Source organism: Heteronotia binoei, chromosome 9 (assembly GCF_032191835.1).
Source record: "Heteronotia binoei isolate CCM8104 ecotype False Entrance Well chromosome 9, APGP_CSIRO_Hbin_v1, whole genome shotgun sequence".
Classification (NCBI taxonomy): domain Eukaryota; kingdom Metazoa; phylum Chordata; class Lepidosauria; order Squamata; family Gekkonidae; genus Heteronotia; species Heteronotia binoei.
This window is the reverse complement of record NC_083231.1, coordinates 99,816,890-99,836,497: the sequence shown is the minus strand read 5'-3', so window position 1 is coordinate 99,836,497 and position 19,608 is coordinate 99,816,890. Positions and strand designations below refer to the sequence as shown.

The window sequence follows — 19,608 nt, the reverse complement described above, 5'->3', positions numbered from 1 at the left end:
AGTAACATTCAATCAGCATCTCAGTCCCTTCTTTCCTCCAGTTCAGCTCCAGAGAATGAGCTGCTAGCATAAGTGGTTCCAGGATCAGGGCCACTTCTGGTGTACTAGGAAAGACTGAGCTGCCAAAAGTACTATAAACCCATTTCAGGTGCAACTTGAAAGTGCTGATGCAACGTCTAAGCTGTTTACCTCCTCAGCCCCAGTTACCTTGCTGTTCAGCATTCAAGGCTTGGCCCTGAACCATCATTCTCTGCTGGACAGCTCCCCACTTTTGCCATCTTCATTTATTTCATTTATAGTCCTATTTTCATTTTCATTTTATTTAGTTTACATCCCGCCCTTTCCACCAAAGCAGCTCAGGGTGGCTCACAACACAAAAGTTCTAACATAGGATTAAGTTTTAAAATACATCAATTTACAACATTTAAACAATAAACCAGTAAAAACAGTAAAACAGTAAAACAAAGCCATTTACCCAAGTACCATACTACAGCCTTCTATTCGAAATTTTCAAGTACCGATCAGTTGTATGCCAACCAGGCTGGCTGTCCATAAGTAGATAGAGATGGGTGTCATCAGCATACTGACGGCAACCCAACCCATACCTTCGGGCAATCTGGGCAAGGGAGTGCATATAGATGTTGAACAACATCAGGGAGAGCACCGCCCCGAGGCACCCTGCAATCAAGTGTGTGTCTCTGGGACAGTTCACCCCCAATCGCTACCCTTTGTCCCCGACCTTCAAGGAAAGAGGAAAGCCATTGTAAGGCCAGCCCCTGAATCCCCGCGTTGGCGAGACGGCAAGTCAGCAACCGATGGTCGACCGTATTGAACGCTGCCGATAGGTCTAACAACATCAGTACCGCTGAGCCGCCTCGATCCAGATGCCACTGAAGATCATCTACCAGGGCACCCAGCACTGTCTGCGTCCCATGACCCGGGCAAAAGCCGGACTGATGGGGATCAAGAACGGAAGCATCCTCCAGGAAACTCTGTAGCTGCAACGCCACTGCCCTCTCAATGAGTTTACCCAAAAAGGGCAAATTCGAGACCGGCCGGTAGTGTGTCAATTCGGCTGGATCTAATGTTGATTTTTTCAAGAGAGGGCAGACCACCGCCTCTTTGAGGGGCGCTGGAAAATGCCCTTCCATCAGGGATCTATCTATGATATCCTGTACAGGATATCTAAGCTCCCTCTGGCAGGTTTTAATAAGCCAGGAGGGGCACGGGTCCAGATTACAAGTTGTAGGGCGTGCAGATAGGAGGATCCTGTCAACTTCCTCCAGGCTGAGAGCACCGAAACCATCTTTTCTTTCGCTGGGTAACCTTGCGCCAGTTCCTCTCTTTCTTATCATACCCAGAAATCCCTGGATAAAGCTGTGATGCACAGCATTCTAGCTGCAACATCAGAAAGGCTCCACATTGGTACACGCAGACACATCAAGATTCCATTTTGTGTTGATCTTCACCAATCTGCATGAATAATGTGCATGAATAATTGTTCTTATTTGTAACTTGAACTGGGAAAAATTGCACCTGAATGTGATGCACAAGCCAGTTCCAGTTTAGAAATTCTCCCTGTTACACTGGAAGAAATACAGAACATTAAACAGAACAGAACAGCCAGGGAGATGTAATTAACTCATTTGTAATATATTCAAGTCTTTTTTTTTTTTTAAATAAGAGCGTTTTAATGCAATTATTTTTCATTCCTCACAATAACCTTATGCAGGTTCTCCTAAATAATAATCACATATGATCTCAAATACGGGTGGTACCTTTCATCCTTTGCTAACTTAATTTCCTCTTCAAGAGACTGTTTATCACTTGATCTCAGAACCAGTCTCATGCCTGCAAAATAAGCCGCACTAAAATCTTTGCAGAAAACTCTGGCAACTTGAAAACCTCATCTCATAGCTTGTGTAGGAGGTGGAAAGAAAAAGTGCTAAATATGCATTCAATCCCGTGAATGCTCTTCACATCACTTGCCCTAAAAATATGTGCTAGTTTGCTGAATAAAACGCTGCACAGTTCTTAAAGGAGAGAGGGCCAGCTCAGGCTTAAACCTACATGCAGCTTAGGTTTAAATGGAGCCCAAAAGCCACAGTGATACCAATTTTAAAATGTACTTCCTTTCTACAGGAAACTCAGCCCCATTGTATCCAAAGATCTGTTCCAGTAACAATGGTGCTTTCATCTGCTGCAAGAAACCCTCTAGCAGTGCTATTATTTGTGGAATGGATCCAGAGGATATTTGGTTTTCCCCTTCGATCTGATCCTCTCAACAACCTTGTGAGGTAGGTTCAGTTGAGACAGACTGACAGGCCCGAGAACACCTAAATTCCCCCAGCTGTAATCCTCTTCTCTCTCATGAATCTTGAGTCCTTACCCTGACATGCAGGAAAAAAACTCACATTCTCTCCTTTCCATGCTGGAGCTCACTTGGCCTTTTCTTTATCGTTAACCATTTAAATATGCATAAAAGTTAAGAATTCAGGGTTTTAATCACAGGGTTGTACAAAGGAGCTCCAGCTAGAATTCCACCCCTGGGTATAAGTATTTTTATAAATGAATACATTTTGGTCAGAGAATTTCTCCACCTAGTATGTGGAGAAATTAAAGAGGAGAATCCTGGTCAAAGTCTCTCCCTGCCTGTAAGGTTGAGTTGGTTGTGTCCCTTTCTTTCGGAGAGCTGGATTTGAGAGCTGGACCCTTAGAGACCAACAAGATTTTTAAGGTGTAAGCTCTGGAGAGTCAAAGCTCCCTTTGTCAGATACCTTTCCTTGGGGGAACAGTGGAAGAAACAGGAACATTATACAGAGGGTAACAGCCTTTCCCAGGTGAGCCCATTGGCAGTGATGCCCAGTTTAGTTCAGAAGCTATGTGTTCAAAGGCATTTCCCACCTCCCCACTGATTTACAGGTCTCCGACACTATAAATCTAGTACTTTCCTCTCTTTTCTTTGGTATTTTTGTATTTTATATGCGCGTGTGTGAGTATGTGCATGTCTGGAAGTCATGGTGATTTCTGATGACTGAGCCCAACTGGGGGACCTGGAGGATATTCAGAGAGGTGGCTGAATAAAGCTTGCCCCTGCCTCTGGTATTTCAAGGAGGTCTCCCATCCAAGTACTTGCCAGAGTCAATCTTAGTTTCTGAGATCTGACGAGATTGGCCTTGCCTGAGCTATCCAGGTCAGGGCAATCTAGTACTTTTCAAATGTCACTGCATTAATGCAGTGACTTTCAGAATATTGAGCACAGCGTTGATACACTAAACATCATAAAACGTCTTCAATCAGTTGAGTCACTTTCCCAGTAAATGCCCAGCTGGGGGGAAAAACTCTGTCTCGGTGCCTCAAAATGTATTCAGTCCTCATGATGATCTAAGCCCCTTCACCTCTTCTTCTACAATGGACACTCTCAGATATTGTAGGTTGAGCTAATTATCTTTAAATTAGTGCTCAAGTGCTCTGGCCATAGAAACACCATCCTCCAGAATCTATTAAATGACAAAGAATTAAACTACCATGTCATACCTGTTCAAAAGCGGTGGAAAGTGGAGGTATTTATTCTGCATTGCTGACTCATGTCATCTCTTCCATGCAGTCCTCCAACAGGCAGTGCTGCCAGTCTGAGTAGATAATACCAATCCTGATGGACCACTTGTTTGATTCAATAATGAGACAGCGTGATGCAGGAGTGGAATTCTAGCAGGAGCTCCTTTGCATATTATGCCGCATACCCCTGATGTAGCCAACCCTTAAGGCTCTTTTTTATAAGCTTTTGGTGGATTGGCTACATCGGGGGTGTGTGACCTAATATGCAAAGGAGCTCTTGCTAGAATTCCACCCCTGGTTTGATCTGTTCATGATTCTACACAATTGGTTGTATTTAAAATTGATCTGGTTTGATCCAACCATTTTTTTCACTGGAAATTAAAAGATGACTAAAACATCTGTGCTGGAGATCATGGGACCTATATGCACAAAAGGCATGTCTGATGGGTGCTGGAAAGGAATTAAGTGATAACGTATGAAAAAGCTGGCTAGATCCAAACCAACATATGTGTGAAACCGTGACCATAAAGCAATATGTCCCTGTGTATGACTAAGGCTGTGATCACGCACACTAAATAATGCACTTTCAATCCACTTTCAAACTGGATTTTACTAGTTCACATGGTCAAATCCAGTTGGAAAGTGCATTGAAAAAACCTAAGGTTTTTAGGTTTTTAAATGCTTCGACTTTTTAAATGTAATAACTCTGTACTTTGTTTTATTGTTTTACCATTGTTGTGAGCCGCCCTGAGCCATTTTATGGGAAGGGCGGGGTATAAGTTATAGAATAAATAAATAAATAAATTATTTAATGTGTGTGATTGCAGCCAAAAGCCAGATAGGACAGTGAAGTTCCTGTTCACTTGCCTCCCTCTACTTAAACCATGCAGCCCAAATTAGGGAACAATGAGAAAAAACTAGAGGCTTGACTGTCATGTTAAACCATGGGATTGTTGCTACCTGAAGGCAGGTGGAGGCACCTTAGCACAAGTCCTCCTCAATTACTTATTTCCTGATTTTGAGCAAACTATTGTCATGATATCCAAACCAAGAAACTCTTCATGGTTCTTGACCTGCAAACCATGATTGCAAACTATGATTTACTCCCAAATGACCGGAGAAGGCAATGGCAAACAACCCCGAAAAAGTCTGCCATGAAAATGTCATTATGTGACGTCACCCCAGAGTCAGAAATGACTGGTGCTTGCACAGGGGACTACCTTTACACAGGAAGAAAAGAGGGAATACACACAGCCCAAAGCTCATCCTCAGCTATAGTCTGGCATTTATGTCTAAGCCTAGAATTTGAATGACCTACAAAAAAAGTGAAGCTATCTCTGCCTCTTTTAACTGGAGATACTTAGATGACAAGTGGAATACATGCTCTCGTCATCAAAAAGTGAACATTATCGAGTGGAGGAAATGACTTATGAAGCATCAATGGCTTAAAATATTATTTGTGTGGTTATTTAGTACATTTCTATTTTGCCCTTCCCTCTTAGGGTGACCTAGATTGTTTCCTGTCCTCCATTTTAACCTCACAAAAACTGTGAGGTAAGGTTAGGATGGGGAGGGCAGGCAGCATGGTATAGCCCAATCTCATCAGATCTCAGAAACTAAGCAGGATCAGTACTTGGATGGGAGGCCATCAAAGTATCTCTGCAGAGAAAAGTAATGGCAAACCTCCTCTGCTTTTCACTTGCCTTGAAAACCCCTTGCTGGGGTTGCTGTAAGTTGGCTGTGACTTGACAGAGCTTTTCACACTGGTTAGGATGAAAGAGATTGGCCCAAGGTCACTGGTTGAAAAACTATCTGTTAGAGGACTCTAACCAACAGATATGATGACTAAAATCAATAGATGAAGCTTCCATAAACTTAATCAGATGAATGTTCTACCACATACATGAATCTGCCTTCTACTGAACCAGAACACTTTGGGTCAGGACGATCAGTATTAACTACTCAGAGTGGCAACAGCTCCCCAGGCTGAGGCGTTTCATAACACCAACTACCTGTTTTTAATAGGAGATTTTGGGAGTTGAAGCTGGAGACTTCTGCATGTCAAGCAGATGCTCTCCTCGGAGTGAGTATTGTCTGCTGTCACTGGAAGGAAGTGGCTGGCCAGGGACTCACAGCTAGAGGTCTGTCACATCACCTCTCACCTAATGTTACTTGATCCTCACAGCAGCTGCTCTGAGCCATGGCCCTTTCACTAATAACCAAGCTTGTTTGCGTTTAAGGTTTCTTTCAAATCCTGAGTATTTTATGGTGCTAATTAAAGTACCACCAGACAATATAAGAATGTGGCTGCTGATTTTTTTTTAGTTCTCTGGACATTTTAATTTGAAAAAAATGCTGAGGAATTTTATGAGGTGTTTTACAAACACAATGAGGTTAGACATTTAAAACTAAGCCATGATTGGCTTTTTAGAAAATGATTTTTACAGTAAGTGTAAGCAGATGGAACATTACGATTTCCCTGTGAAAAGTCAAGAAAAATAACAAATGGAAGCAGAACACCACAACCCACTAAGCTAATGTGTGTGTGTAACTCCGCACCTGCACAGACCAATTACAGCTCCACCGCAGAATTCTGGTACTTACAATGGTTGGCTGCATCTTATTCAAACAACTACTCTAGAACAGAAAACCTGAAGTGTGTAGAGGTTACTGTATCAGACTAGGACCTGAGTTTAAATCCTTGCTTAGCCGCTGCGTGACTTCAGGCCAATCCTTTTTCTGTGTGGATTACAGGAATGCTCCTCTGAGATCCTTGGAGGAAGAGTAGGCTAAAAAAAATTGCATTGCTACTAGCTAGAGGCTGTCATGACAGAAAGCTCTCTCACACAAAGATTTCTCCAAGCAGAAAAATAGCATACCCAGAGGGATGCATTGCTACCCTGTCATCAGTTTTTGCATTAAAAAAACCCCTTCTGTATAGAAGAGCATTTAGTTGTGTGAGTCTCCAAATGAATTGGGAAACACATGGCACTTTTTCTACCACAGTGAGGGTCAAATTTTACACTGCATGCAGACCCATGATGGATGGAATCTCCTAACACTTTTATAATGTTAAAATGCAGCATTATTGTACTCTCTGGGATTTGTATTGAAGCTGAACAGATTAATTCAGGCTCTTAATAGAAATCTCCCCCTCTAATTTGTACTACTCCTTATAGAAACTATCTTAGCATGAATAACAGCAGTTCTGTGGGATTGGGGGGGGGGGCACACTATCTTGCACACTTCTTCCCTTCCCCCATGGAGCTCAGGGTGACACTTCTCATCTTTATCCTCACAATGAATCTATGAGGGAATCTGGAAAAGTGTGATTGCTCCAAGGTTGCTCATCGAGCTTCATGACCACACAAAAATCTGAACCCACATACCTCTGACCACACAGTCCAGAATTCTAACCAATATGTCATATGGATACTCTCAAGAGGCCATGGGTACTAGTCTGAAGATTAGGGTTAACAGGGTCAATCCCATGCTGCGACCCCCAATAAAAACCTTTCCTGTGACTTCTTTTCAAATTTTTTTTTTAAAAAGACAGATGGATCTGTTGCATATGTTGTTGTTTAGCTGCCTGAACACAGTGTAGGGGCAATATGCGAAGTTTACCTGCAGTATTCCCACACTTTTAAATCACTTTATAGGTCCATTCCCCCCCTCCCCCCCCCCCCGAGACAACTATTCAAGAAGAATGGCCACAATTCTGAATCTGACAAAGAGAGATACCCTTAAGTAATAAAAATATAATAGCATTGTTCTTAACAGTCTTCTGCCCTATTCTCCCCCAGCAATTTGCTAGTTGCAATGCTTGGAAGCAATACTGTACAGAGAACTTAAAGCAAGAAAGTTGTATTTCTTTTTACGATTTAATCAATATGTGCTTTTCTTGTATGATGGGATAATTGCATAGAAATAAACTACTCTTCAATATCTCTTGAGGGAAGTGACTAGCACAACATACAGGCATTTAAAATATAACATAATATGGCAGAAAATTTATTTTCTTAAGGGCTTAAATAGACATTATGAGGGACACTCCAAATAATCTCTTTTTTCATAACGAGTTGACAAAAACATGAAAGTTGATGTCACAGTGCTATGTATTGCTTCATCCTGACAGTCAGTAATGTAAGGCAGGGCAGGGCCATACATAGAATGATAACATCCCACATTGCACTGTATTTATCTTATCCTGGAGTCCCTAGTCTTTTAAGCCTACAGGCACCTTTGGAATTCTGACATATTGTGGTGGGTGCAGTCACAAAATGGCTGCCAAAAATCATAGAGTTGGAAGGGACCTCCAGGGTCATCTAGTCCAACCCCCTGCACAATGCAGGAAACTCACAAATACCTCCCACTAAATTCAATGGATCTTCATTGCTGTCAGATGGCCATCTAGCCTCTGTTTAAAAACCTCCAAGGAAGTAGAGCCCACCGCCTTCCAAGGAAGCCTGTTCCACTGAGGAACTGCTCTAACAGTCAGGAAGTTCTTCCTAATGTTGAGCCAGAAACTCTTTTGATTTAATTTCAACCCATTGGTTCTGGTCCTACCTTCTGGTCTTTCTTGACGAAGCCGGTGGCTGCAGCAATATTTCCAGCACCTTCCACAGTCTTCTGCGCTACTGCTGTCACTCCAGTCACTACAGCTCCCCCAACATTTGATACCTGTTCTTTAGTTTTCTCAGCCACTGGGGGGGAAAAACAGGTAAAAGATAAATGACAAGTTGTTGGTCCAGTAAGTTTTAAGCAATTATGGCAAATTTGCTTTAAGACATGAAACCGAGATTTCCTCAAGTGAGTCAGGGATCTTTAGTAAGTAATGAGACAGCTTCACCACCAGTCTCCAGTGAGTTGGTGTGGAAATGGCAACATAAGAACATAAGAGAAGCCATGTTGGATCAGGCCAATGGCCCATCCAGTCCAGCACTCTGTGTCACAGAGTAGCCAAAAAACCCCAGGCACCATTAGGAGGTCAATCAGCGGGGCCAGGACACTAGAAGCCCTCCCACTGTTGCTCCTCCCCAAGTACCAAGAATACAGAGCATTACTGCCCCACACAGAAAGTTCCAACAATACGCTGTGGCTAATAGCCACTGATGGACCTCTGCTCCATATGTTTATCCAATCCCCTCTTGAAGCTGGCTATGCAACAGTCCATTAACTGGAATACAATGCCACTTTTTCTTTGGCCTCTCAACCATGAAGATAGTCTCCCCTTCGTTCATTGTAGCTCTGGCAGCTGGACAAATATGAACATACCAAGCTGCCATGTGCTGACTCAGATCATTGGTCCACTTAGTATTGTCTACTCTGATCAGCAGCAGCTCTCTGGGAGAGAACAGCCTTCTTCAACAACTGCTACCAATGGGTTAAAATCCACCAAGCTTTTCCATTGGTGAAAAGGGGAGGGAGTTCCTTCTGATGACTAAAAATGCCACCATGAAGGCATCATGGGACCCACTGAACAAAACCCATGTAGATAGATGAAGTCTGCTTAGAGCATACGAAAGCTTACATTCTGAATAAAACTTAGTTGGTCTTAAAGGTGCAACTTGTCTACTGCTTTGTGCTAAAAGCCATGCAGGACAGAGGTTATAATAAGAAAGGGAATTGACTGAAACTGAGCAAAACAGCTGGAGGTGCCAGGACTTGAAACTGAGACCTTCTGCATGCCAAATGGGTGAGTCACAGCTCCTCCCAGTTCAGGGGAAATAAGTAAGTCTTTTTAGAAGTCCCAGAAGCAAAGATCTGGGGTTTCACAGTGGGAGATGGGGGAAACAGGAAGTTATGATGACACATCTGGCACAACATAGAAACAATGCCATTGTGCTGGGGAGGCACTCTAGTATTTACCCCAAACTCTATGTTTTAACCACAAAGTCTGGGGAAATGCCAGAGTGCTACACAACTGGATAATGTCACTTCCAGGTCACACTGGAAGTTGTGTCATCACATTGGCGCACCAACTGCAACCATTTTCCTTCCATCACCCAGCTAAACAGTGGCAGGCAGCAGCAGAAAGATGTGAAACACCTCCCGCCACCAGTCAGAATATGACCTAATTTTACTTAATGCAGAAGTCCCAAAACAGCCCAGTATCTAATGCCATCTCCTTGCGCCATTGCATAGTGTAAAACAGCTTCATGCATGGAAGGTCAGTGCAAATGGTTGATGGATCAAATTAATGGCAGGCTAGGGTTTACCCTAAAGAAATTAACTAGCTCACGCTGCATGAGGAGAATGGCAGAGGAGGGAGCTTGCTAGCACATTCAAGGCTTGGTCACATGGCCCCAGACCACAGTCTAGTAGTTTCTCTGAGTCAGCACACCATGAGAAAAGCATTCTTGTCTCCCTTCCTCCAACAAGTTCAGTGTGAATACTCCACTGCCAAGACACAATGGAACTAATCCGTTCCCCTCACCTTTACTCTGCAGTGGAAATCTGTGAAAACAAATGTCACTTACTGATACTCATGAGCTTACAGCGTGCAAGCCATGTGCTGACTCCTTTACTAAGAATAAATATTGACCTCGCAGACCTTGAAAACAGTGTCTGCAGAATTTGGAAATGGAACAAAGGAGCTGAGAACTACAGAGAAGCAACTGGATCACACCAAGTCAGTTCCCCATCCATTAAATATTTCCCATGTACAAAACTGAAGCACAGAGGGAAAGAAAGTGCTGGAGAAACACATCACCTTGCTTCACTGATCAAGTTCTTTTACCCTCTAAATGCACGTAAGCATTCTTCACGAAGAGCAACGCTTTCTTTTATATAAGTGCTGGGGTTGTCTGCAGCTCAGTACCCAGGGGGCTGGCCTGCTTAAACTTCTAGAGGGAAAGTTCTCTTCTTGCTTTACCCCAGCAGTAAACAGCTCCCACAGATAGGCAGCTCTTGTGCCTCTCTCTCTCTCTGTTGTGTGGAAAGGATTCAGTGGATTCCCTCACAACTGCCCAGAAAAGTCAATCTTGGCTCTCCCTAGTGCAGTCAACAGGGGCTTTCCCTTCCACAAGGAATGAGACATACAGGAAAGGCAGGGCTATGGCAAGACAAAGACCCTTCCTACTTGGAGACTCAATGCTGAGGAAAGAACTCTGTGAAGGAATCTGGCCAATAACTTTTTTTTTGAAGTTTGGAAGTGCCATCATGTGCTGTGGCCAAAACACTAGAGCAGGGCTCTCCAACCTTTCTGAGCCTATGGACATCTTTGGAATTCTGGCACAGTGTGGTAGGTACCACCACAAAATGGCTGCCACAGAGGGTGTAACCAGTCACAAAATGACTGGCACAGCTTACCTTCAGTCATGCCACAAAGATGCTTGTGTTCTAGGGGCAATTGCTGCTAAAGCAACTTTTTAAAAAATCTGCACACTCAATCAAATCTCCAAGGCAAATAGCTCCACTCAACCCCACTCACTTTCCAAAAACACTTGGCAGGCTCCAGAGATGGTATAAGCAGTCACAACAGCCATAAAGGCTAAAGAATAGGTGCTGGAAATACTCACAAGGGGTCAAACCTAATGACAAGAACTTATATCATAATAATATTGGTAGTGTTTAATTCATTGCAAATCTGCAATTTTCTTATGTAGAGGTAGCATTTCCCATTTCATGATGCATATCATAAAGGGGCAGTCACATTTGTTACTACAAACTTTTTTAAAATTAAGCCCATCAGAACACAAAACATGAAATGGAGGAACTGTACTCTTACCACAGTGAAATTCCTAAATAGTGGCCACTTAAATATATTAAATTGTTTGCCCTGATTGAGAACGGGGTTCCTACGCCCAGCATCCACTTCCTGACCTCACTGCCATACTTCCATGTACCTTGTAGGTTTCCCCCATCTTTTCTGACATCTTTCCCAAAACTGCTTTGCTGTGATGGTTGGAGAAAGACTGATTGATTGAATGTTTGTCTCCTTTTCTCACTGGGACTCAAAGTGGATTACACCAAGTGAGTCAATACAATCAACAATATAGAACAATCAATAAACAACAAGACATGATTTAAGTTATAGAACCAACCAGATGTCTAAACAATAGAACCAAAGCAAAGCATACATTTTAACATGATAGGAATCACAGCAAAGTCAGGGTGGCACCTGCATGGATAACAAAGTCCATCAAGGGCTACTCTGACTGGCAGCATCTCTCCAGGGTCTCTGGCAGAGAGTATTTCACACTGCCCAGTACCTGGTCCTTTTAACTGGAAATGCTGGGAATTGCACTTGGCACCTTTTGCATGCAAAGCAGAAACTCTGCCACTGAGACACAGCCCCTCCTGACTGGCTAGATGTGCTTCCTGATATGCATGAGGATGTGCATGCCATGGCTTAGGGCTCCCACCTTGCTGCCCGAGGACCACTCACAGATGGTATGACTAGGGAGTCTGCAGAGTCAGTGGAAATAAACTATTAATTTCAAAACAGATGTACTGAAAGGCAAGTTCTTTTCCCAGAGAGTCTGAATACAGGCTTTTCAGCACACAACAGCACACCTACTCCACTCTGTGAAGCAGAGGCTTCTCAGAGGTAAAAAAGCATTTTAACAATAAGGTGGGAGATCTATCATGGGTTTAGAAAATGGAAGGACATTATGGGCTTACCTGTTGTGACCCCATGAACAACTCCCTCTTTGGTCTTGGAACCTGTTTGGGTGGGGGGGGGGTTTAAAAAGAGAGGGAAAATCATCAGTGTAGCTCAATAAACTAGTACATAAAAGCACAAGACTGGCGAATAATAGCAATTCATTCTCCCTCCTTCCCCCAAACGGCAGCAAGTTCCAGACACAACATTTTATAAGGTCATCTTTTTTTGTGAGGATAGAACAGTGTAGACTTCTGGTGCCTTTCATCAAGTGCTTATTTACTGAAGAACAGACTGAGTCAAAGATAGCCAGGCTCAGACACTTGCTGGTTTCTGAAATAGGCCCTGCCCCTTAAGCATCCCCAGCTCCCTCCACAAGATTATTTGCGGGGGGGGGGGGGGGCTGCAGGACCGGATCTAGGGGGGCAGAGGGGGGTGCTTGCCCCGGGCACTGACGGAGGGGGGGCACCAAATTGGGTATGGAGCTCCTTGTGTTCTATGGGACCATAAGAGAGAATGCCCGTAAGGGAGTGCATTTTTTAATTTTGCCCCCCCCCTCAAAAAAAGATCCAGTCCTGGGGGGCTGTAATTTGTTTGCTGCCCAACTACAAATTGAAAGCCTGTTTCCTTTAGCTCCCACTCAGGCAAGAAAGGTGTGGCCTGCATTCCTCATCCCGTTCAGCCATTAAAAGTTTTCTACACTATACTCTTGTCCATAGCAAGCCCATACAAGTGTGTCCACGGAAGAGGCACATAAACAAGTAAGGACCTGCCATACATATCAAACTACATGTGCATACTCCTGGTCGTGGGACCAGCAAGCATGTCACCATGTTTCCCCTAAAATGCATACCCTGATCGTGCATTACTAATGGGCAAGCCCCTAAACTGAACCCTGAAGAATGGCAGCACTAGCGACATGCACTAATTTTTAACAAGGCATCCCAAAAAGGCAAAGATGTGAATAACTTGCCAGTTATTCCCAGTGAGCAATGACAGCTGGGCTGCATATTAATTGGCACAAGTGCCATCAAGTTGCACTTAACTTATGGTAACCCCATAAGGGCTTCAAGGCAAGAGATGTTCAGAGGTGGTTGGCAACTGCCTGCCTCTGCACTGCAATCCTGGACTTCCCTTGGTGGTCTCCCATCCAAATACTGACCAGGGCCAGCCCTACTTAGCTTCAGAGATCTGGCAAGAACACACATTAATTAGGAATTATTTATGTACAAACCTATCTGGAAGATCCAGCTGAAAACATAAAATGCCGTAAGCAGATTAAAAAGTCTCCAGTTTGTCTTTTTAAGGGCTTAGTTCCTCCTGTGTCTTTAATATTATAGCAGCAAATGGACCAAAACTGAAAGCAGTCTATCTCTTGTTCAACTGCACTGCTGCAGTACTGCTGTAAAACTGTCCAAAAGCATTCTACTGGAAAATGCAGTAAGATCCAGCAGGCTTTGAAACGGTAAAGGATAAACGGGGTGGGGGTGGGGATTTGTTTTTAATCCATGCTAGTAACTGGGCCCTAAAGGTATGTCAGAACAGGTGCTCATATTTGGGCCCATAATGAAAAAAGTAAAGGTAGTCCCACTGTGCAAATTGTTACTGACCCATGGGGTGACGCCACAGTACGGTGTTTTCTGGGCAGACTTTTTATGGCATGGGTGTTGAACTCATTTGTTATGAGGGTTGGATCTGATATTAATGAGACCTTGTTGATCCAGGCCATGTCAGGTTGGGCTGGGCCATGTTGGACCAGGCCATGTGTATACCTATTTAAGAATAGGTAGCAGAGATATAAACTTTATAAAGGACACAAACACAATTAATTTTTTTTTAAAAAACTTAAAACATGCTTAAAACATTAGCACTTGTTGGTATTTAAAGTGCTTTCTTTGTATCTCTGCCATGGGATCCAGGGAACTGGGCAAAGGAAGCTCTGGCTCTTTCCTTTCTTCCTTCCTTCCCCAGGGACCAGGAGGGGGAGGGAAGAGAGGCTTGGCTCAGTAGCTCTGCTGTACAATTGAGAGAGCCTGGAAAAACAAGCTCTGCCTTCCCCCCTTCCTCTCCAAGGGAGGAGCCTCAGCCAACAGAGAAAACAGAGGTTTTGCTCTATAGCTCCTGTGCAATTGAGCAAGCCTTGCAAAGCAAGCTGTTATACAGAAGGAAGCAAGAGATAGGGAGAAGGAAGCAGATGACAGCCAGTTGCTCAGGGGCCTGATAGGAGCCCTCTGGGGGCCTGATTTGGCCCCCGGGCCACGTTTGATGCCCCTGTTTTATGGGGTAGTGGTTTGACACTGCCTTTCCCAACCAGCAAGCAAAAGGTTCTGGGGTCAGTCCCTGGCATTTCCAGTTGAAAGGACCTTGGCTAGCAGAGCTGGGGAAAACCATTGCCTGAAACAGAAGTAGTCAGATTAAAGAATACTAGCCTAGACAGGCATAGGATCTATGTCAGCACAAGACCCCTTCATATTTGTGCTCCTTTTTGAGCTGGTTTGGAGGTTCAAGTGATTTTTTAGGTGATTGCAAGCAATGGAGCTTATATGTTTTTCTGTTAATGCTGGGGTAATGTAAAATAGTTGCATCAGGTGTGCATATCTATAAAGAAATCAGAATTTAAGGCTGGCATTTCTAGTCTCAGAGTAAAAGAAGGGGTTTGGAAATATCACATTTAAGGCTGGCCCTTGCTTATTGGGATCTTACTATGCTTTGGGGGGAAATACCAACTGCATGAAACACCTCAGTCCACACACCCCCAAGGCAACTTGCGGAAAAGCATGCGTGACAAAATGATAACCTCTACCCAGGGCTAATGTGTTTGCTTTGCCCATCTCTCAGCCTTTGAAGATGGAACCATCATTGCTATTATATTTGGACACACTTGAAAATTCCTAGTTACCAGGGAAAAGAGCAGAAATCAAAATGGATTATTACAAGTGTGGGGGGGAAGAGGCCAGGATGCTCTGCCTTTGTCATGTAAGATGACTTCATCCTCCTTACAGAGCCATACGGTAGGGCCTGCCCATTAAAGATGCCCATCCTTCTGCTTGAGATAATTGGCTCTCTGCCTGCCAATTAAGGAAATGGCCAACAATCACAGCACAGAGCAGAGGAAATGCTGTATTTCTTCGTCAGAGCCAGACTTTGATTTCTGAGTGGGGGCAGAAGAAATGAGGTATTGCAGAGACAAAAACCTAACCCATGGCTGTAAAACAGGAAGAGCTATATGCTTACGCATGAGCTGGAAGGGAGATTGTATCTCACACTTCACAGTCTCTGTTTTTCTGGCCCCTCTCTCTGGGAAAATTCCCATGTTAGATCCAGCCAACTTGTTTGCTCTATTTCAGCCAGTTCCCCTCCTTATTACAGCCTCCTCCACAGCATTTGCCAATGGAAGACCCACAATCCTTTTGGGTGATCAGCTGCGGCCCACCCTTTCCAGAAGTGGAGAAACTGGTTGGATCCAACCTATTGATTTTATGTTTAGAATGCTTTGAAAAAGCTATTAGCAAAAATTGCCAGTCATTTTCCAGAATTAAGCAAGCCTGCCCATGGTAGTGCCTCTTTATAGTGATGCAGATGGATATAAACGAATGCGTGTGCATGAACCAAAAGCAGGGTACAGGGCACACCCTCCTATCTTGCACCCCACAGCTGCTGAGGTATATTTTGAACTAAATTTAAAGAATGTGCCATCAAGTCACAATCAAGTCATGGTGACCCCATCCATGGGGCATTCCAGGCAAGAGACATTCAGAAGTGGTTTGCCATTGCTTGCTTCTGTGCAGTGACCCTGGACTTTCATGGTGGTCTCTCATCACGGCCAACCCTGCTTAGCTCCCAAACTCTGATGAGCCCAGCCTAAGGCTGCTATTTTGAACTCTCTTTATTTGGTCATCAAGTCCAGGGTTTCTCAAGACAAGAGATGTTCAGAGGCAGTTTGCCCTTGCCTGCATCTGCGTCACAACCTTAGTATTCCTTGGAGGTCTCCCATCCAAATTCTAGCCAGAGTTGACCCTGTTTAGCTTCTGAGATGTGATGAGATCCCAGCTCCCATTTTTAGATATAGGATAATTATATTTCTTAGTATTTCACACATGGCTGAGTTTGTCTTCAAAAAATTGTGGCGAGCAGGCCATTGACAGTTTAAATAAAGGGTATAATCATTGGCAATGTATAAGGTACAACAGGGGCTTGGGAAATGACCCTTGCTATATGTACATTTTCATTGGTGAAATGCTGACACATACCCATCTGCTTTGAAGATAGTGAAAATTATATGATACCTTTGGATGGTTTCATGTGTTGTGGTGGATGCCTACCCTTTTCCTCAGCGGTTAAGTCACAGCTGACTGATGCAACCCCATATGGTTTTCAAGGCAAGAAACATTCAGAGGTGGTCTTCCTCTGCATAGCAACTTCCTTGGTGGTCTCCCATCCAAATACTGACCATGGACAACCCTGCCGAGTTTCTGAAATTTCAAGAGATCGGGCTAACCTGGGCTATCCAGGTCAGCCTAGAACTAATACCAGCAACACTAACTATTCAGTCTACCTGCAACAAAACATCATATGAAGAGGGGGAGGCGAGCTGGAATGCTGGAACAGCTCTGGAGCAAGCTGAGTCAAGTGACCCCTGTGCTTCAGAGACTGCTTGGCTTGGACCCAGGCAGAAGTGATGAGGGACTGTGGCTCAGTGATGAGGGACTGTGGCTCAGAGGGGAGGGACTGTGGCTCAGTGGTAGAGCATCTGCTTGGGAAGCAGAAGGTCCCAGGTTCAATCCCTGGCATCTCCAAAAAAAGGGTCCAGGCAAATAGGTGTGAAAAAACTCAGCTTGAGACCCTGGAGAGCCGCTGCCAGTCTGAGAAGACAATACTGACTTTGATGGACCAAAGGTCTGATTCAGTATAAGGCAGCTTCATATGTTCCACTGGCAAGTCTAAGGCCATTGTCAACACTGCCATAGCCCAAGTCTGAAACAAACAGTTTCTGCAGTGCCGCCAACACCACTGTGGCCAATAGGCTTTGCTTGTTCTAAACCACTAGCAGACCTCTGTGAACTTTCCTGGTAAGTTCAAGACTAGTTTGCCCCCACGAATGAAGGGCTTTTACAAAACCATGTCAGAATCTTCTGCCTAGGCACTGGCTTGTTCTCCAACTGAAGGGTATTTGAAATGGTTCAGGGCACACACATCTCTCATCCTCACAGATAAGAGAAATTCCTCTATAAGGATTCCATACTTGGAATATCAACTTCAAAATACCTGGACCAGGTACTTAAAAAAAATAAACAGCCGGTTTTCATAAACCTGGCATGCTTGGATCACCAAACTGTGCACTTGCTCATATTGTGTTTCTAGGGATCAAAATGAGTCTGGGTATACTTCTGCCTGTCTCAGAGATTATTTACTGAATCTTGGGGAAACAATGTATAACAAGATCTCACTTAAGCCATAACTAATAATCACTGCATTTCATGGTGACTAGAGTGGTCCATGACAATCTCAAAAGCACCCAAACCAGACAAAGTACAGTATTCTTCTTGCTTGGAGGACTCCCTAGGTAGGCAGAAAAAATATGACTTATTAACCATAAGGGAAAAACCTTGAGCTGAGAACAGAACATGCTTCAGGAGGCACAGAGTGTTAAGAGCAGCTGATAGTCTGTTAAAGGGGGAAAAAAGGAGAATGGGCTGATCCAGACCTTAGACTCCTGGAGGGAGGAGGATAGCTAAACTTCCCCCTTTGCTCTTCTACAATTTCTTATAGGACCCCCAACTTGAGTAGCAGATTTTCAAAATGCTCCACGTATCAGCATCTGTAGGACAACTATTGCATTGCAACCGCTTGTCAAGAAATCCTGCTAGATTCTTCAGCCATGCAAAGAATCCTGGGAGGCTTGGGGAGGGGGGAATTGTATCTGATAAGGATAGGAAGTAATTCAATCTTTAAGTGCCTATTGCTTCCCCTCCAAATCCCCCTCTCCAGCTGCATTTACTATTTTGGGTTTCCAGAACTGTGATTACAAAGAAAATCCAAGTCTGGGACACAGGTATGTTGCGGGTATGTAAGAAGGAGCCAACAGATGAGTTCAGCACATCACAATTCAGCCCTAAACAGTTTTTGCCTCATGAAACTTTGGCATTAACAATGGGATGAACATTTACAAGCCAGAATTATACCGTGCATCATGGATGGAAAATCTGTAAATAAACTCTGCCATTTTTTCCCATTAAAGGCTTGCAATGAATCAGAATAATGACAACTGAAATTAACAGAAGAACAAGGACCAGCCAAGATGAAATACAAATGAACATCAGAGAATTCATCAAAGGAAAGGAAGAAGCTGTCATAGACCTGAAAGTCAATGGAATGGTTAATATGCTTTAAAATTACGCCTGTGCTCTGCATGGCACTTTGCTGGACTGATTCTAATATCAAAACTTTCTAATCTTGGTTTAGTTTATTTGATTTATATCCAGCCTTCCCTGCCAAAGCAGGCTCATGGCAGCTCTTGTATGGAAGAGACAGCAGAGTAGTAGAGTCAATGTATGTGAAATGAAATAAAGCAGAAAAAGTAATCCTTTTGGGGGGAAAGTCCTATTTTAAAATGTATATGCCACTGGAACACCTTCCCTATGAGGAAAGGCTGAAGAGTCTGAGACTTTTCAGTTTAGAAAAGAGACAACTAAGGAAAGACAGAACACAGGTTTATAGTATTATGTATGGGATGGAGAGAGCTGACAAAGAGAACTTTCTCTCCCAAATTATTAGAACTTGAGAGCATCCATAAAAGCTGATGGGCAGCAGTGATGGCCACAGGAACAAGCAGCTATAAAAGGGGATTAGGTAGATTCATGGAGGATAAGTCTAACAATGGCTACTAGCCATGGTGACTGAGGGGAACATCCACATTCAGAGGCCCTAAACTGCTGAATCCTAGAGTCAGGAGGCAACATCAGGGGAAAGCCTTGGCCTCTCTGCCCTGTTGTTGGTCCTCTGGAAGAACCAGTTGGCCACTGTGTAAGACAAGATGCTGGACTAGATGGACCACTGGTCTAATCCAGAAGGGCTCTTCTTATGTTCTTAAACCTATCACTATTTCAGATTTCCCACACCTGACTTGCTGGCATGCATCCCGATTAACATCTTCCCGATTTGAACATTGTGATGCAGCCCTATTAAAGGAAAGAAAACAAATTACCAAGGAAGAGTGAGGGAGAGGAAAAAAGGATCCATTTGCAAATCACCAGGTGGGAGGACCCTGCATGAAGCTCTTTTCACAGAGCCGAGCAAAACGTGCATTGCATTTTAATTGGAGCCCATAAGGGGAGCTGTCCACTCCTGCAATCCCCTCCTGAACACTAAGGAGAAGCAAAAGCTTTTCCTTAAGGCAAAGCAATTATATGACTCTGTTTCTTTGCAAGGGCTGGCATACCATATGG

The 19,608-nt window shown here is 43.8% G+C and overlaps 1 protein-coding gene across 2 annotated transcripts in view; it reads right to left on the bottom strand.

Moving 5' to 3' along the window:
- Window positions 1-19,608, bottom strand: part of SNCA (synuclein alpha) — an 86,969-nt gene that overhangs the window by 50,584 nt on the left and 16,777 nt on the right. For both annotated transcript variants that reach the window (XM_060247059.1, XM_060247058.1), the window contains exons 3-4: window positions 12,184-12,225; window positions 8,125-8,261 (exon numbers count right to left, since the gene is read on the bottom strand). In XM_060247059.1, the coding sequence (XP_060103042.1) occupies window positions 8,125-8,261; window positions 12,184-12,225 (179 nt within the window). The remainder of the gene's footprint in view (window positions 1-8,124; window positions 8,262-12,183; window positions 12,226-19,608) is intronic.